Source organism: Pagrus pagrus (assembly GCF_965226575.1).
Source record: "Pagrus pagrus genome assembly, chromosome: 21".
Taxonomy (NCBI): Eukaryota; Metazoa; Chordata; class Actinopteri; order Spariformes; family Sparidae; genus Pagrus; species Pagrus pagrus.
In genome coordinates, this window is record NC_140208.1 from 24068479 (window position 1) to 24087985 (window position 19507).

Below are 19507 nucleotides of genomic sequence, written 5' to 3' on the forward strand. Positions count from 1 at the left end.
GTCAATCAAAAGGCAATTAGTTGCCAACTATTTTGATGGTTGATTAGTCGATTGAGTTATATTTCAAGCAAAAATGCCAAACATTTGCTGGTTTAGGCTTCTTAAATGGAAGGATTTGCTGCTTTTCTTTTTATAGACTAAATGATATATCGAGAAAACCTGCAAATTTTGAGCAGATTAATCGATAATACAATTAATTGTATTAGGTGTCCTGTGTCCTGCCAGAGACACCCTTGACTCAGTTGAGTGTGTACTATAATACACATAGTTTCTTAGCTGCATTTTAGGATATGTTTTGGTTTAAATCTAGTTCAACTTTTAAGCCTTTTTAAATTCCAATAATCATTGTTGATTTCATATTCTTTGACCAGAGCATGTAGTACCAAAGTACTAAGTATGGCGTTATGTAAAAATCATACAAATTTTGCACTAATGATTGCTGGCAAATTTCTATTGCCATACTATCATAATCCCCAACCCTTGGGTAATAACCATCAAATTTGTTATCCTCCAAGGCCAATATTTCGAGGTAGTAAACAGTAAACTGGTCCAGCCCAGGGCCTCATGTCTACTAGTTGTAAGGAGAGTGCATGGAAATAAAGGAGGAGCTCTGCATTGAGTTGGGTAAGTAGAGTAAACAGATGATTTGAATGGTATGTAAAGTGTTTTGTCTCTAAGGTGCAAGGTTGAGACATGTTACGCAATATGAAACCTGCAGGTGTGTTTACGCCTGTTCTAATCTCCTGTTGTTTCGGAGGAAGTTCACAGATATAGGGGCTCACGTGCACAACTCAATGATAATACACAATGCAACACAACACTACAGATCATCTGTTTCATTCCACACTGGCTCATTGTCAGCGAATATTGAATGTGTCTGACCTAGTTGCTGGTGGCACCACGGGAGATTACTCTCTACATTTTTAACAATAGAGCAAATTTACTGGATAATACGGCCTGGAGCTGTTTTGATGTTAAGGGTTTTTCTCAAGACCCAGTTCCAGCATTTATTCGTATAGCAAATGATGCAGCGATGGAGCAATTGATTAAGAATTGATGAAGCTAAAGTGTGTCATTTTGCTGTATGTGTATGCCCTTTGGTGTGCGGTGTGCACTGTTTATGCTGTCCTCTCTTTCCTCTGTAGTGTTCAGACCTCCAGCTGCATCAACAGTACATGCACACAGCCTACAGTACTTTTTTTTTCTTGACAGTCTGTTTAGCTGAACTAATTGCCATAAATACACACACATGCATACAAGCAAGCAAACCAGTTCTGTTTCCATTCAGTCTACGTACATCACACGCTCTCTGTCTCCCTGTACAACCAGAGCTGAAACAAAGGTGTTCTGTTGCAGGTAACACTCTGGCTGGAAACCCCATTTGGTTTCTGCTCACTCACCTATTTAAAGACTGGTGCTGATGTTGCTTCAGGGTTTGTTTGTCTCTAGACCTCCATTCAGCCAGCAGCATTAACATTCATCTCATATCAGGCTGTGGGTCTGTGACTTGGCAGGATCATAGCTGATTACACCTGACAATCAGATGTCTCTTCTAAGCATATTTGACGGACAGTGACATTCAGATAAAGTCCAAATTCAACTTCAGCCTGATAGAGGACATTATTACAGTATAATATAACAGTATTTCCTCATTTGAACCCTTTGAATAATGGAAGGTTTTACAAGACTTTACCAACTTTAGAAAGAGTTTTAAAATTATATCAGAAGGAGCTTTACTTTGTTATAAAGTGAAGCAGGTAGCAGCCATGGATAACTATATGATTTTTCAACACTGGTGCAGGTTGTTACATCAGCATCCATTCAACTTCAAAATCAAATGGAACTGGACTTTTTCCTTGAACACATACAGGACTATATTGGTGAAATGCTTTGTAATGCATTTTAAAGAGAAGTTGGAAAGGAGGTCATTGCACATATGATTGATGGACCCTGCTAATCCAGTGTTGATCACATAACCAAGCAGAATACAGATTTACAACCCACCAGTCTGTTCTATGCAGAAGTATTTGTCTTATTTAGCAGCATGATTTCATTTGCAGTTGATATAATCAAGTTAAACATAGTGGCCTGTCTTCAGATGACTGCAGGCAGAAGGAAGAGGTTTTCCTTTATAAGTGGAATAGAGATGGACAACTCACCTCTTAGTGCATAGATTAGTACGGAGGTAACAGATATAATCATGTCACAGTTTTGATGCTAATACAAAGCCCCCCTGTCTGGCTGTCAACGTTCTTTCCCCAACAGAGAATGGGGTTGTGGTCAACAGTCATACATAGTTATAACCATAGCAAGAAGACTGCCATCCTAGCAAGATCAACAACACTAGCATGGATTAGCGATAACATCAGTATTAGCATGAAGAAGCAATAGCATGAATACAAAAAGTTACGCTTTATTGTCCAAATGAGTTACACTTGTTTTACACATTAAAGGAGACCTATTACGCTGTATTGTTTTTTTCTATATAGGTCTTGTGCATGTAAAAGGTCCTGAAAGTTAAAAAAGTCAAATTTTGCAAAGAAAACTGCTTCTGAAACGGCTCGTCAGCTGGCTCACCTTTCCGTGACATCACACTATGTCACTGTCAAACATTTTCATTTTTTGTTCCTTGAGGCTAGTTTGGCTTGTCAGAATTGATTAAGCTCAGCTGCTCTGTTGTTGTTAGCGGTGCTGGGTTAGGCATGTGTGAGCTGACCAATCAGAGAAGAAGAGGTCTTTGGGAGGCAGGCCTTAAAGAGACAGCAGCTAACTTTGACGCTAACGTTTCACACAGAGGGGGAATATAGTTCTGCAGCACTGGACAGTATGAGAAAGTCCTCAGTTTATTTTTTCATAAGAACGCAAACAGAGTTGTTGATGGGACAGATGATTGTGAAATAGCGGGGCACTGGGGGCAGAGGGTCCAGCAGGTGAGGATCACATCCCTGTCCCTCTGTGAAGACAAGGCTTCTGTTTTAATATGTGGAGGCCCTGGCGCACCTGGCTCTTAAAGGGAATGGGAGACGACACTCGGATTGGTTTGATTTATGTTCTGCCAAAAACACACCCATGATTAAGTCTAAACATCACCTCTTTGCGCCGTGCGCCGCACTTTGCGCCCGGATTATTTGCCGTTTAACTAGCAAAATGGACTTGGACACATAGGGCCCACTGTTTTGCTGCAGACAACCCCTGATTTGCTCTTTGCTGTCTTGTAAACTCAGACAAATCAATTTAAGCACCTGTGGCAATTAAGAGTAGATCTAAGCAGGGTTAAAGGTGAAATGTACTCAATACTTTTATCTGGTCTTAAAAAGCATCTACTCATATTTTTTTCATAGAACTAACTTGATTTGATCAGCTTTTTGTGTTTTTGGTTTTAAAACATGCAGATACACTGATACCCACTTTCTTTGCAAAAGTCTCACCACTTTGCTCGAGTTATTTTTGAAGGTGGAGGGAATCTTCTTCTTTTGTGGGAAAGCTGTGGCAGCAGCAGTTTAGGCTGACACAGGCAGTCTCTCTCCCTGTCCTCACTACAGAGAGCTGGATGAGTTCCCATTTGGTGAGACTTAACATCCCGGTTTAATCACGTTGTTTTACCCTCCTCACACACACACTTCTACATTGACCACCTCGCCACCTGCCAGCTTGCACCGCTGAAGCCAAGCTGGAGACACTGTTAATAAACATGTTATTCTTTTTTCACTTTCATTCACTTAAATTACTGTTGACATGGTTGTAATAAGCAACAACAACAGTGTGTTGCATGCAGAAACAAGTACATACCTAATCATGTTTTTGGAGCCTTATTAGGAATTCTTTGGGACAGCTGGAGTGAAGCCAAGGCCGCTTTGCCTCAGTGGTTTGGTTTGAGGGACTGTGTTTACCCTCTCAGTAATCAGCGCACTTAGATGGATGTGTTCCTCAGATAAGTGTTTGCCTTGATGAGGTCCTTACCTGACCACAAACCATTTATCGCCAGAGACAGATGATGACCTTAAATTACTCCCCTCTCTTGCTCCCCTGTAGTTTGGTCTCGCCTCAGGCCACTGTGGCTGCACTGTTTGTGTGCAGGCTAACTTCTCCTCTGTGTGGGGGCTTGTCTTAACCCACAACTCCTGAATCAAGTGTCCTTTTCTGCTTTGTTAATGAGAAGCCGGTGTGGGTGGAAGTGGGTTCCAATTCCTTGCGGCTTAACTCCAAGGAATATTTTCAAGATATAGAGGGAAAACCTAAACACAATTCCAAAGAGCGTAGCCTGTGAGTAACCACCGTTATTTCAGGCCTTTCTGTCTTTCCAAAACATCAAAATAGAGAATTCAAAGTTCATGCTTGCATAGTCTTCTTTTAGAATGGCTTTTATTTCCAAGGTGATATGTGGCAGCAAAATGCAGCAAAACAATGCTGTAAGACAAGGAATCAGATCTGCTCAGATAGTTTAAGAAAAGGGCAAACGTCAGAGAGCTGCATTCAACAGAGGACAACTTGATTTACCATTACTATAACAATTTGTTTTAGATACACTAAAACAAAATGTTTTTGAGTAGAGTTACTTTCATGTTATATCAGCCAAGGTTCACAAAGTGTTGCTACTGTAAAGAAAAAGTCCCACGCACTAACTGAGACTGCTTCTTTCATCGTGTTGTTTTTATGTTGACAATGGTACAAATGGAAAGTAAAGAAAAAGCTGTTGCTCATAATGATAAGATCACAAAGAAATATTTCATAACGCTGCAGCCTTTCAGCTCATTGTTTTGGTTTTATGACCCACAACTTTACTGCTCTGGTTCAGTCTCACAGCTTTTATGAACTTTTTTTTCCAGCTTGACAGACAGGTTTTCCTACCATGTAGCGAGCAAAGTGTACGTGTCCACAGCATCCGTCATTTCCATTCATTGTCTATTAAAGCTGCTGTGCAATGTATTATGATCGCATCGCATTGATTTTGAGAGATGGTGTCATGTTCCCTGTTCTTTTTTTTGCATAAAGTTGAGTTCTAAGCTACAGCCCTTTGTGCAATATTTATCTTACCGTGTAGTCCTGTATCAGATTACGTGATCATAGAGTCAAAAGTTCTTGTCATGATTTGGCTGAGAGAAATGTTCCACTACACAACGCACAAGTCCAGTCAATTATAGCTGTCCATCTGTCACAACTCGTGTGATGTACATCTGTGATTGCAACAGAGGAGCCAGGGTCAGCTTCATTGTTCCAACTGACAGCACCAACAACAAATGGATTTATAGAATGAATTCTGACTTGCCATTGTCTTTTTGCTGGGACATCATTTGGCATCAGATGAACTGTGTCAGTTTTTTTCCTCTGTGACAAAATACATGGGATAAAATGAGCCATTGTTGTGCCTGTCATTCATTTTTGTTCATGATGACCCACTTTTTTGGGCCATTATTGGGCTGATATTGTGTTGTCTGATCCCAGAAGTAATATAGATCTGAGTATCAAAATCCTCGGATTTCATACAGCTATGTCTTGCCAGGATGTAAAATAACATAGTGTGTGTTTACAGACTAATATGATTTTGGTCCCTTTATTTTTATGCATTTGCCTTCTAGTTTTTTTTTTTACATGCGTGGACTGTGATCAAAGACATTTTCAAATGAGTTTTGCAGCCATGCAAACCAAAGCAGCTCATGCCTCTGCCAGCTGCTGTCTTGTTGGAGACAAACACAAGCAAACCAGCTTTTTTGTTGTCTTTTTTTAATATTTACATTATCCAGTTTTGCTCCCGTCTCTGTGTTCTTACTCTGAAGAGGTTCAGAGCTATTTGCACACTCGTTTGATCTTGCAGCGAGTGTTTTAAAAAGTCTTTTGCATGTTTTGTTGTTTACCCACCTGACACACACATGCTAAAAAAACATTTCCCTCATCTCACCTGAATGGAGGTGTACAGCAGATTCATCATTCCCTCTTGCCGCCTCCTCCTCCTCTTTTGAATGTTCCCTTTCTGTTCAGTGAACTACGTTCTCCACATCAAAGCACCAAGATCCCTTTCTTCTGTCCAGGATGCTTTAGCTGTTATGAGAAAGGTGCAGAGGGAGCATAACAACAGCAGTTCAGAGCATAGCTTATGCATCTGATAAGGTAATCAAAACACAGCATCACATAGTTCCTTTGCTTTGTTTGTCGTAACCATAGAAAACAATAGAGGGATTCCACACTGTCAACTCTCTGGCTCGTAGCATACAATAATTTCTGTTTCTGTGAACATCAGCTCTCAGCAGGGAGCAAAGCCTGTAATTTCCCTGTCTCTGCAAGAAAGCACAATGCTTGATATTTACTACACATCTGTTTACACCAACTCCTAGGGGTAAGGAATGGGGGCATACACGCACACACGCAAACACACTCACAAACACACATTTGGAGAGTCAACATGCTGGTAATTTAATTGATCGAAGGAGCCCCCTACTACTTTTGTGCGAAGAGGGAAGGAGGGAGGGGATGGAAAGCAGAAGGGAGAAAAGGGAGTTGACAGTTTTGTAGATACATAGTCAGAGACACAGTGAGCGAGTAGGATAGCCTGGTGGGTGTGCTATGTGAGGAATGCCGGCTCATGTTGTAACTAGAACTCCTGAAAGGCCCTGTTCTTTCCATACCGTTGGGACAGTTTAGACCCCGTTTTGGCAAGCCGCCCAACGCCCAACCCCTCTATCTGTCTCATTATCAATGTGCCTTTTTGTGCCTTCAGGCCCTTGTTTTTATGCATGTGAGTCTTCAGCAGAAACAGTGCTACTGTAGGGCCGCATGCAAACTTCACAGGATTAATCTAAAGTGATCACAGCTGTACCCAGTTTGCGCACATTAATGTTGCCATTTGGTAGATCATTTCCTCCATAACCCCCTGCAGGGCTGTGAATGTGTGCATTTCTGACATGGAAGCCTCTAGTGGGAATTGATCTCCCAGCCATGGAAATGAGAATGCCTTCTTTATCCAATAAGCTCTAGAAGAAGTGGGGGACATCCTATATGAAGTTCCTTGAACATCGTAGAATTGTATCTGTTTAGTAGAAGTCAGGAATATAATTGGATTTAACCAACTAGTTATATTACAGGAATGCAGCAAAATCATTTTTTAAAAATGTCTTTGTGCTTTCATTGAAGGGTTCCTTTGTGTTTCATGCACAATAAACCCAACTGCACTGGAAATCGGAATATTTTTCCCTTTATGACTTTTCTGAGCTGAAAAATAACATCAATAAACCAGAAAGAGAGACAGAATTGAATATTTAATCAGTGCTCCAGTGGGAGCCCATTTATATGCTATGAATTCACAAATTGCTTCATATTCTCTTATTCTTATGTTTTATATGGTATATTTATTCTGGTAGTTTCTGCACAGCCTTTTCACATGAAGTTTTGTTGTGCTGCAACTGCTGCTATTCAGCATCCTCTTTTGATGATGTAACCCTGTTTGTGTTTTGCACAAGTTTTATTCAAACACTTAAACTTAAAGGTCCAGTGCATAAGATTTAGAGGGATCTTTTGGCAGAAAGGGAATATCAGGGTTTCCTGCAGCGCTTTCCTGTTAAGGCGGCCACCTTATATACTAGCGATATTCGCCGTGTTACTCTGTCATGTTTTCTCCCTTTCATTCCAAACCGTGTCCGACACTAGTCTCCCTTCTCTGCAGAACGTATTAAAATAATAATAATAGAAATAAAGTAAACTTTTTAAAATGTGCTTACACGTCCGAATGCCTCTGAATCGCGCGATGCGTCCGAACAGCGGCATTTGACGTTTGCATGTGATTTTCTCTCGCAATGTACACAGCCAAATGGAGCGAAAAACACAACCAAAAATTGCAGGCTTCTTCATGCGACGAAGCCGGCCTACTTCACCCTCTGCTAACACATTTTCGGGGGGAAACACTGAATATATTATATTCATACTTAGATTTTCATTGGTGTAATCACGTGAAACAAATAATCGTTGTGTTTTTGTTATCTTTTTTGAATGAGCCTGACAGAGTGAGCAGGCCCTCTTCCACACCGTATGCCCGTAGATTTATTATAGAACTAGGTCCTGGACCCAAGGATGGCACCTATTCAGTCCAATGAGAATTGCACGCTTGGTGCATACACCTAAAAAGATGTATCTAGCTTCCGGGTTTAATTTCTGGTTATGCAGCCCACTGAGTATGGACAGTAGAGTTTCTCCAGCTGGCCCCATCCTCAAGTTCCTGCTCTTCCCATAGACTTTACATTGTGATGACATTACAGATTTTTAAATCACTTTTCCCAGCTTGAAGACAGTTTTACAAATATTAATCCTTCGTAGATCAAATTTCACCTTTCACCTGCAGCAATACAGTATGTGAGAAGGTCACCTGCTATAATACAGATATAATACATGTGATAACACGTCTCTCCGTAAAGGCATTTATATGGTTCTCACTTGTACACATGCAAAGCGATGGAAATGGTTGTAACCTCTGCAACTCTCACCAATTGCTTTGCTGAGAGGATAAGCTTGTTGGATCATCGGTTTCGGAAAGTTGCAGAAATAATCAGACACCTTGTTTGATTTAGCAACACAGAGCTTTATCGCTGTTTTTCTTGACAATGTTAGTTTCCAGTGTTGAAACAAGTCCCCAAAAGTCAAAATTGCGTAGAAGTAAAGTTATTGTGCTGATATATTACTTAAGTGAAAGTGAAAGTCACCCATACTAGTAGTACTTGATTAAAAGTCTTGAAGTATCTGATATTAAGTGTACTTAAGTATCAAAAGTAACTTTCTGCAATGAATGTACTTGAATATCAAATGTACAATTAAAATACAATTATACATACGCACATCACATTGTGTTTACTGCGTATGCAGTATATACTGCATTCTGAGTTTTGAGTGATTATTGGCCTGGCTGATTATGGGATCTGATAATGAGCTTTTTTCAGAATCAGCTTTTCTTTTTTTTAATCCATTAGCAGATAAAATATATTGATTTAAAAATGTGCTGCTTTGGCTCTAATGCAGCATTCCATCTACAAAGTAACTAATAACTGAAGTTAACAAATAAATGTACTGGAGTAAAAAGAGCGATATTTGCCTCTAAAATGTAGTGGAGTAGAAGTATAAAGATCTAGTACCTCAAATCTATATTTAAGTACTGTACTTGAATAAATGAACTTGGCTACATTCCTTCACTAAGTATATATCTGTAAGGGGCCTGCAGCTTACTGATATTTTCACTTTAATTTATCTGTCCATAATCTTTTTGATTTACTAGTTTCTAAAATGTAAGAAAAATAGTGAAATATGTCCATGACATTTCCCACAGCCTGAGGTAATGTCAAATGTTCAAATTGCTTGATCTGTTTCACCAGCAGTCCAACACCAACAGATATTCAGTTTACAATGATAGCTGTCAACTAATCAAATACATTGACCAGACCTTTCAGCACTAATGGTGCTATCAAAGACTATTTCCTGTTATATCTGAAACTTCAACGTCTCGCTAACTCTACTTTTCCCATTGCCTCAGTGGGCTTTACAATCTGTACAGTGAACTACATCCTCTGTCCTTAGACCCTTGATTCGAGTGAGGAAAAACTTTCCATATTGAGAAAAAAACGGGGCGGGGAAAAAAAAGATGTTTACAAATTGCATTGACAGAATATCTGATACAAATTATATAATATATGAAATATTTCTGTCTTTCTCTGTACACACACACACACACACACACACACACACACACACACACTTATGTGATTTTCCACACCTAAGTGGGAGAAAACAGTGAGAGAGATTGACTGCAATGAATGGTTCTGTATTCAGAGGCCTTGGCAGTCAGGTTCCTGTGTGGGTCTTGGTGGACAGAGGGGCTTTTACAGTAGACCTCTGCTGTAGGACGTCCCAGGATATTTAGCCGTGTGAGGAGAGTTTCTAGCCCTCATTAGAGGCTGGAGATGGACGTATGAGATGGAGATGGATGCATGATATTTGAAGACTGGATGTTGAGTCAGAATGAGGCTTTGAGGTTCGAGAAGGGCACTGGGATGACGGCCAAATTTGATTGGAGTGATTTGAATAAAAGGATTATGCATGAAGAAGAAGAAGAAGAAGAAGAAGTTTGTGTTGTCACAGTAAAGGTTTTGAATTAATACCAAATTGATGCAACTATGTTTCCATTGGAAACTTGGGACAGCTTTGTAGCTGTCTCTTGAGGTTCCTAAGGAAAATATTTCCATTATGTAACTGCTGGGATTGGGTTTGTAAACCAGTTTGAAACTGGTTTTCAATTAAAGATAATAGATGGTGAGAATAAGTATCTTCCCTCTTGGAGTACAGAGTGAATGAGTAAGACATGGGACAAGTAGCATTCTGTCTGTTTCAAGGTGAGTGAAAAAAAAAACTTGTCCAGTCTTGTGAACTGTCTACTGCTGCTGTGGAAAAAGAAATGTATGTTTGTTTTATCCTGGCATGCTGTGTTTTATGACTGTCACTTTCAATCCCAAAGAGCTATGATAAGATAACAGTGTAAATGAGGTGGAATAGTACATTTCTGTGAGGCAGAATCATTTGTTTATGAATCATTTGGCTGCCATGAGGGTGTCAGCCGCACTGAAAGAAGGAAGGGTGAGGCAGCAGGAGGGTGAGGAAAGCTCCCCATCCTGTCGGGGCTGTCAGGTTGTTTGATGGAAGAAGCGATGATTGAGAGAAGTGCAGGAAAAAAAAAACTTTAGTGAAAAAAACACGCAGGGTCCTGCAGGGATGGAGGGATTTCTGGAGAGCACTGGTTGAAAGAGAAATGTGTCACCAAATAAATACTAATGGTCTTTTTCCATTGCCTCCCTCTCCTCTCCTTCCATCTCTGTCTTCTTCCAGAGTTGCTGGGCTCCACCAAGAGACTCAACATCAACTACCAAGACTCAGACGGGTAAGAGAAGGGTGTGTACATGCTTGTGTGTGTGTCAGTCGGTGAGATATGCCAGAAGTCGAGCCTAAAGAATGCAGTGGAAGAGTCACTGTCTTGATTGACATGCAGATTAAAAAAATGCCCGATCTGTGGCTGCCTCCTGCAAGTCTTCAGTCTTCACAGTGTGACTCACAACAAAAACACCCACATGTCCCAACGTATAGTGCCCTTCAGAGTTATTGCCTCACCATTAGAGGCGTAGAAAATTACAGGATATGAAGAATTTGTTTCTAATACACAACAACTCAAATTCTACAACTGTAGAAAGTAAGAGAGTAATATACTTCATTCTGTGGTAAATATTCAGTTAGATTCAGTATAACTGCTTTCATAGGTGTGTAGTAATGTATTACATATACTCCTGTAACTTCATTAACTTTGTTGAATAAAGTGTACCTCTAAATAGTAGTTGTAGTTGACCGTGTGTGAAGCCTTTAAGGTTCAAGATTAATTTAATGTCATTATGCAACACCAGATGGTATAATGAAATTCTTGTTGGATTGTAATTCCCTGAGCTACACACAAAAAAACAAACTATTCAGGCTATTGAATAAATAATAATCAAGGATGAGTTCAGGAGTCTCACAGCTTGAGGAAAGAAACTGCTCTGTACTCTGGTGGTATGGCAGCAGACACTTCTGTATCTTTTGCCAGACGGCAGCAGAGTGAACAGATTGATTGACCCCTTGGTTACTGTTGCTACAGCTTTCGCTCACTGTTTTCACAAGGCAAATATACACTTTAGGGAATAAGGCTCCAAAAACATCAAATCGCATACTTTTTCTTTTAACTTTTAGAACGTACTGCAGCTGCCCTTACAAAGTACATGCTATTGCGTATACTATGTATACAATTGGGACATACTACTTTGTCGTGACAGTATGCCTTGAACTTTGACCCTCTTGCTCCCATATCCATCACAGCATTAGCATGAAATTAGAGTTCGCTAGAGAGAATTAGAGTACAAAGAACGTGGAACTGACACTTAAATGTGCATTCATCCCTCATTGTGATGTCTGTCTTGTCTCTTTGTTTATATTCGTGAGACATACTGTGACGAACCTTCCGTTGCGCAGAGGATTGTGGGTCTGAATAAGGGCTGCACGATATGGTCAAAAAGCATAACAACCATGTTTAGCCGCATAGCTTACGTACTTGCACAAGCAACATAGAGGTAAGATTTATGTTTTGATGTAGTTATTTCCAAACAGTATGTTTCATTTTACTTTAAAAGAAGAACAGGCTTTTAGATGAGGACTAACCCATGTTTGTGGTTGGTGTAATGCTGTCTCCACTAATGTTGGCTGGAGTTGCTGGTGTTTAAATGTCCTCAAAGACCTGAATCAAGCCGCTAAAACTCCTTAGACCTAGACCCTCCCTAGATTGAGAATTGTTGTTTGCACACACTTTATTCAAGGTGTTTAGTCATGATCCTTTACATTTATCTTTCAAGATCCGTCAAAGTAGGCCATCAGACATGTAAAGAATCCCCCTCTGCAAGCTGCTGTGCCTGTATATATGTTAGCCTACATGCAACATGTGTGAGTGTTGACTTAGGCCTGCTACGTGTGTCTACATGCAGGGTCAATGCAGTGTGAATGCAGTGAGTGGGAGGTGGTACACAATAGGGGTGTTGAAATTAAACATGTCCATGATGGAGCGTGTGTGTGTGTGTGTGTGTGGTACAGAGGAAGGGGTTACTTGTGATATATGAGACAAGCGCAGAGGGAATGAAAAAGGGAGGGGAGGACTAGCAAACAGTCACTTGTCACTGAGTCAACACCATCCCAGAGAGAGAGAGATGAAGAATGTGTTTGTGTGTGTTTGTAGAAAGTAGCTGGGACTGACTCAGGATTGGACAAGGTACAGTCTTGTTGGACAGTAGATGGATGGATAAATGTGTGTGTGGCTGCTGGGCATGAAGGCCTAAACAATGAAACTGATAAGATAAGCCACTTCACAGTCTGGAGATCCCTCAGATGTCATATGAGCACATACTGATGTCTAAACCTGATCATCTCTGACTTGTCTGGCCTCACAGAGTATCACATATTGTGGTCCCTTTAGTCAGGCTTTATTTGGGCTGGCTTCACCAACCGGACATTGGTGATCCTGGATAACTCAAATGTCACGAGGCAATCATCACCTGGTGTGTTAGCTCTGGATTTACATGCACAGTTATGAGCTACCTGTAGGGAAATTAGGTAATTGCGACAGCATGTAGTCATATTCAGAGTGGAAGATATGAAATATAACTTACAACTAGAGTGGGAGTAGGGGATATGTATAGCTTGGCTCTCTCCAAAGTGAAAACCCCTCTCACTAATAATCACATTTTATCTTGCCGGTTTGCTACATACAAATACAGAAATGTAAGAAACTAATTGTGGTTTTAGAGATGGTTGCTTGCTGGAACTTTTTCTTGATGAACAGCTGAGCACAGTGACTGTATGCAGATTCAAGTATTGTCATCTTGCGATGGGATCACACCAGCAACGACACCAAATCGGTGTGTGTGGTGCAAGTGTCCCATGTGTAATGTGCACTTCTTGTTCCAGACTAAGGAATATTTCAGCAAAACACATGTTGATACTAACATAGGTAAAAAGTTGACCATGCAAGGATTGTTAGACATATTGAAGAAAGTTGAGTAGAGCAGTAGTAGAGTTCTCCTGTTTCGCCAAACTCACTACTCTCATGTCATGTGTGTTACATTTTACACACTAATTAAGCATTGTGGCTGGTGTAATCCCAATGCAAGATGGTCACTAGTTTTACTTGCAACCTTTCTTCTGTAGAAAGTATACCTCAATCTCCAGAGATGTGAATGGCCAATAGGCATGTTGGTGACAAGTTGTGATCCTCTGAATTGAACTTAAACTTGAGCAGTTTAGCCTGTCAGCTTTCGAAGTTTTTGGTAATTGGTCATTTCTGTTGTGATTTCCCCTGGTTGAAAGGGAGCCAGCTTCTTGATTCAGCAAAGACTAAGTCAAACCCAATGTTAGCTAACAGACTAAAAATACTGAAGGTTTTCTCAAATGGCCAATATTAAAGGTAAAATGGGTAGAATCTTATGATACAAGAGTTTACTTTCTGAGGTGTGATGTTTTACCTAAACAAATGATGGACAACTGCCGAACAATTTATCAGGTTAATATTAAATAAATAAGAGGAAATATATGCAGTCAGCATAGGTGTTAGACCTTGGTGTTTTATGGTAAAAATAAAAAACAATGAGACTCCACTACAGTTTGTTCTCTTTCCAAAGACACCCTGGCTATTTATTGGCACTGGTGCCCAAGAGCTCTGGGCTCCCACCATGAGTGCCTGAGGCTGTGTGAAATCACCTGAAAGCCCTCTGTACTGTAGTTGTTATTTTATCCCCACATGTTCCAGCTCGCACTCTTCTCGAGTGTTTCCTCCGAGGGTCACCTCCTCTGGAACACTCACTGTGTTTGTGTGGCCCCGAGCAAAAGCAAAACTCATCGCCAAGAATTTATGCCTTTAATTTCTCCCTCTGTGGAATATACCGAGACCTGACAAACACATACATTTCATTTCTGAAACTCGATGAAGTTACACACATTCATGCATCCACATGCAGATGATTCCTATTCCAATCTGCAGTTTTGACTTGGGAGCACACACAACACACATCGCTTCTGATCTTAGACTATAGTTGTGATGACGCGTGCTGCATACACACAGACACACACGTCACGCACCTCTTCTCATTCTGAAATGTTGATGGGTGGATGGGGAAGCACACTCGTAAAAACACACATAAATTCTTATCTGAGGCTGCAGTTTGTAATGGGATTGCACACACTCAAACACACATCTCAGTCTGGAGTTTTGATGATTTTGGGATCACAAACACGCACAAACAGACACACGCACACAGACACACACACACACACACACATCTCATCTCATTCCCGAGTTTTAAAAATGGCTCACCTGCTGCAAAGTCATCAGTATGATTTATAACCCATCTCATCTCCTTGTCTCGTCCCCTTCGTGCTCCTCCTTGACCCAACCTACCCTTCCTTCTCTTTCTCTCTTTCTGTCTCTTGCCCACAGCTTCTCAGCGCTGCACCATGCCGCTCTGACGGGCACCACGGAGCTGCTGTCTCTGTTGCTGGAGGCCCAGGCCACGGTGGATATCAAGGACATCAACGGTATCATGATGGCAGAACAGCTTTACCAGCTAAACCAGTGTCACTAGACAAACCCCACATTTTAGAAAACAAATTTTCACGTTCGGGAAGTCACTCTGGGTTAAATTGAGCCTGAAGCTTCCTCTACAGCTTTCTGATACTCTCAGCTAGAAATAAATTTGACCCATATGAATAAATATGATTCACTTTGAAGTTCGTCTGCCATGCAGTGACAGAAGTGCTACAGCAAATAACCTCAGACTCCAAGCGGAACAGATCTAGTAGAATTTGTGCGGGAGTGGCAGCTGCTGAGACCAGAGGCATGTAGTGCTCATAACTGAGGTCAGCTATAGATTCCTCAGAACCGTTTTGAAGGTTGAATTTACCTCTTGGTGCTTCCTGCTGGGTTGTCAGTTTGGGAATTCAGGATCTCATGCATGTTAAGTGGCATCACATAGTGTTGTGGCATTTGTCAGTCATAGCACATTCTGTCCTGTCGGAAGAACTAGTCAAGGTTTATAAAGAACAATTAGCACAGGTGTTGTGATATAGATCATACACTGTATGTTCTCGACTCTGTGAGAGGAAATGACTCTCCATACCAACAGGTGGTGGTAGTCTGTATTTGTTATTTAAAAAAGGAAATTGGAAGGCTGCGGACATGACAGACCATCTGTATCATATTTATATCTATGAACATTAATGTATTATCCACCTTCAGCATGATCTTGATCAGATGTGACACAATTTGTTTATTTGTAGCATTCAATATGACATAATTGTACATGGATATTTTGGTCATTATTTCTCGTTGGCATCATCAGTACAAACGTATCTGCTCTAGTCTTTAAAACCCATAGGCAAGATGTATTAACCATACACTATTAACCACACATAAACTAAGTTTCTGGTATTTTGTTATTTCCACGAACACACTTTCTAAACTTTGTTATTTGATACATATACAGGTGCATCTCAAAAAATTTGAATATCATGGAAAAGTTCATTTTTACAAACTTGTGCTATAATAAAACAGTGTTTTTTTTAACAACAGCTAATACAGCCATTTCTAATCGATGTCATGTCAGATACAAATGGAAATTGCAAATGGAATTGGTGAAGAGACGAAGGTGGTAAAATAAGGACAAATCACACTAAATGGGTGAAATCATCAATACAGCAACATGCTCAAGTTTTGTGCACTTATTTGCTTAGATGAATATTCAGAGTGATTTTACCCACCACAGACTCCGTCACCAGTCCTACCTGCTCCATTGTCCGAAAAAACTGCCAATGGTGCGGCACACACTGCAAAAACTAGGGCCACAGATGCTCACAGACAGCCCGACAATTGCAGACGGCGACCGTCGGCCTTGTCTGTCAGGGCCCTTATACTAATACTTACACTTACACTATAAAGTTTGATGACTTGCCAGAGGCAGATTTTAAAAAAGAATGTTAAAAATCAAATCTGCGAAGGCCAAGATGTTCTGACTTTAAGTCCCTAATATGGGTTAAAAGAAAACAAGATCAAACGAGAAGTTTTTCTTCTCTCTTTTTGCTGGTTAACCATGACAGACTTTATGTTAAAACTTGATGACCATGATGACATCACTATATCATCAGGTTATATTTTCAGACTCAACACAGAAGACACTGAATAATACTTCTCATGACTATTGAATGACTTTGACATGTAAAAATAGTAGTGCATCTTTATTCTCATCTCCTCTTCGTTCCCCTCTCATTGGCTCCATCCCTCACTCATGTTTCTGTCTGTAGGCATGCGCCCCCTGCACTATGCAGCATGGCAAGGTAAAGCAGACTCTGTCTTATTGTTGCTGAGAGCTGGAGCTTCAGTCAACTCCCCTTCCCATGATGGACAGATACCGTTACATCTCTCTGCCCAGTATGGACACTATGAGGTGGTGGGTACACGCACACGCACACACACACACACACACACACACACACACACACACACACACACACACACACACACACACACACACACACACACACACACACACACACCTCACTTGCCAAAGGCAAAGTTCCAAGGCATTACAAGTCCTCCCATTTCACTGAAATCTATCCCCTTTGTGACTCAACCTGTATTGTCCACCAACAATACCAGTAATGCCATTAATGCCATGACACAGGTTTTTTCACAAGAGTCTGGAGGCAGTGAACGCACACATTCCTTACCTAAAGGCCTCTTCCGTTTGGCTCCTGGAATGTGTTAATAGGTACATACACATATCATGGACATGCACACACTTTTTCCTGTCATATAACCCATATTGAGGCCTGACCTCATCAGTACAACACCATCAAACACAATGAAGACAATCCTGAACAGAGGCCGCACTAGAGCTATCATATGTTTCTCTCCTCTGTTCAAAGACAAAACATCAACACACACTCACAGAATGTGTGGGATGACTGGCAGGTGAGTGCACGTACATAATACATGAGGTGATATCACTTTCTCCCTTTCTCTCTCAGTCTGAGATGTTGCTGCAGCACCAGTCTAATCCCTGCCTGATGAACAAGGCCAAGAAGACTCCTCTAGATCTGGCCTGCGAGTTTGGGAGACTGAAGGTAGGAAAATATGTGTGTGATCAAATATATATCTATGAACGTCAATGTATTATCCACCTTCAGCATGATGTTGATCAGATGTGACACAATTTGTTTATTTGTAGCACTCAAGATGACATAATTGTACATGGACATTTTGTTCTGTCATTATTTCTGCCATCGTTGGCATCATCAGTACAAATGTATCTGCTCTAGTCTTTAAAACCTATAGGCAAGATGTATTAACCATACACTAGAGAGGGAAATCAGAATCAGATTTCCTTTTCCAGCAGGACTAGTAGCTGGTTATCTGACCATGGTCTTGGACAAAAGACTTATCAGGTTAGATGAAAAGTTTGGGTATCATTAAAGTTATTACAATGTTGTCCTGGGAGGGATATGGATGTCTCTATCAGATTTGATTGCCATCCACCCAACAGTTGTTCTGAATTTCCCTCAAAACCACAAATGTCCATATCACCCCATGGTGATGCTAAAGGGAAAGTTGGGGGATCACCAAATTCTGAGAACCCATAAACTGTCTGTATCAGATTTTGTGCCAATCTTTGAGTTCTTATTTGAATCTTTGTTTTACAGGATAAATGTAGGTTGATCTACTGGTGGCGGTAGAGTAAAAGTCAGGGGATCACCAATATTTGAAGGATTCATCCTGTGGGGACTGTGGATATATGTTCCAATTTTCATGCCAATCCATCTAAAAGTTGTCAAGACATTTCGCCTAAGAGACTAAACCTCCATGTTGTGATTTGCTTTATTCATTTAGTCATTCCAATCCAATTATCTGTATATGAAAACGCCCTATTTGGCCCTTTTTGCCCTTTTGGGATGGGGTGTCAAACATGAACATGGCTTAGATGAAGTGACCCAGCTAATTTAAGCTTGTCTGAACGAAAGGAAAATAGGCTTCAGTGGCTCTATTTGGACACACGCACACTGTAACGTTAAAAGGATTGCGCATTGCACTGTGTTTTACTGTTTCTCTGTCACATCGCTGGATAAGCCTGGCTGTGAGATGTATAGCTGGGCCTGTAATTCAGAATTAGACACACACACACTCCCTATGCCTGTTAAATGTTCCCTCGTCTAGTCTGAGTTGCAGTTTAGCTGTGAAAGAATAGAAGGCTTCAGGCTGTTGTGTGACACGCAGACTTTGTGAGTGACTCTGTGCGATTGGAGGCTGTGGTATCTATAGACAGCTGCTTAGTTGTGGATAAGCCTCCGTGTACTAGCGTGACCCTATATATAAGTCACCATGTATATATTATTTCAATCCATATATTTTTACTGCACAACCTCAGGTAGCTTGACTTTGCATATATATTTAAGTATTGCTAATGCTGTAATTCTTGTCCTGATTCTGCCACTCTTACGATTTCAAAACCCACCCTTCATCTTCATTTTGGTGTCTTGGATTTCTCTTTAGGTGGCTCAGTTGCTGTTAAGCAGTAACATGGTGGCAGCGCTGTTAGAAGGGGAGGGGGGTCACGACCACCTTGACTCTCCAACCACCACCCCCCTCCACCTGGCAGCCAGGAATGGACACAAAGACATCATCAAGTAAGATCACAGTGGGGAGCAATGTTGAAATGTTCTGTAACAGAATTCTGTCACATGTCTATTTCTATTATCCTTTCATCTTCCCAGCAGCTTCTGTCGACTTTAAAAACAGCAACTACTGCTGCTACTGCTACAATACAGCTCTTATCTCCTGCTGCTATGCTCATACCTCAGCTTCTGCTAATGCTACTAATGCCAGAACTTCAATTACTACCACTAAAACTACTACTATCATCACGAAGGC

At 40.8% G+C, this 19507-nt stretch overlaps 1 protein-coding gene across 7 annotated transcripts in view; it reads left to right on the plus strand.

Moving 5' to 3' along the window:
* The window catches only part of LOC311250501 (CASK interacting protein 2), a 61338-nt gene that overhangs the window by 16917 nt on the left and 24914 nt on the right, over window positions 1–19507 (plus strand). For 4 of the 7 annotated variants that reach the window (XM_084342222.1, XM_084342224.1, XM_084342225.1 and 1 more), the window contains 5 exons: window positions 10852–10903; window positions 15026–15123; window positions 16885–17030; window positions 17611–17706; window positions 19130–19263. In XM_084342222.1, coding sequence (XP_084198348.1) covers window positions 10852–10903; window positions 15026–15123; window positions 16885–17030; window positions 17611–17706; window positions 19130–19263 — 526 coding nt within the window. Of the gene's footprint in view, window positions 1–6291; window positions 6332–10315; window positions 10362–10851; window positions 10915–15025; window positions 15124–16884; window positions 17031–17610; window positions 17707–19129; window positions 19264–19507 lie in introns of those variants that run through there. The other 3 variants (XM_084342227.1, XM_084342223.1, XM_084342226.1) reach the window with 3 other exon arrangements.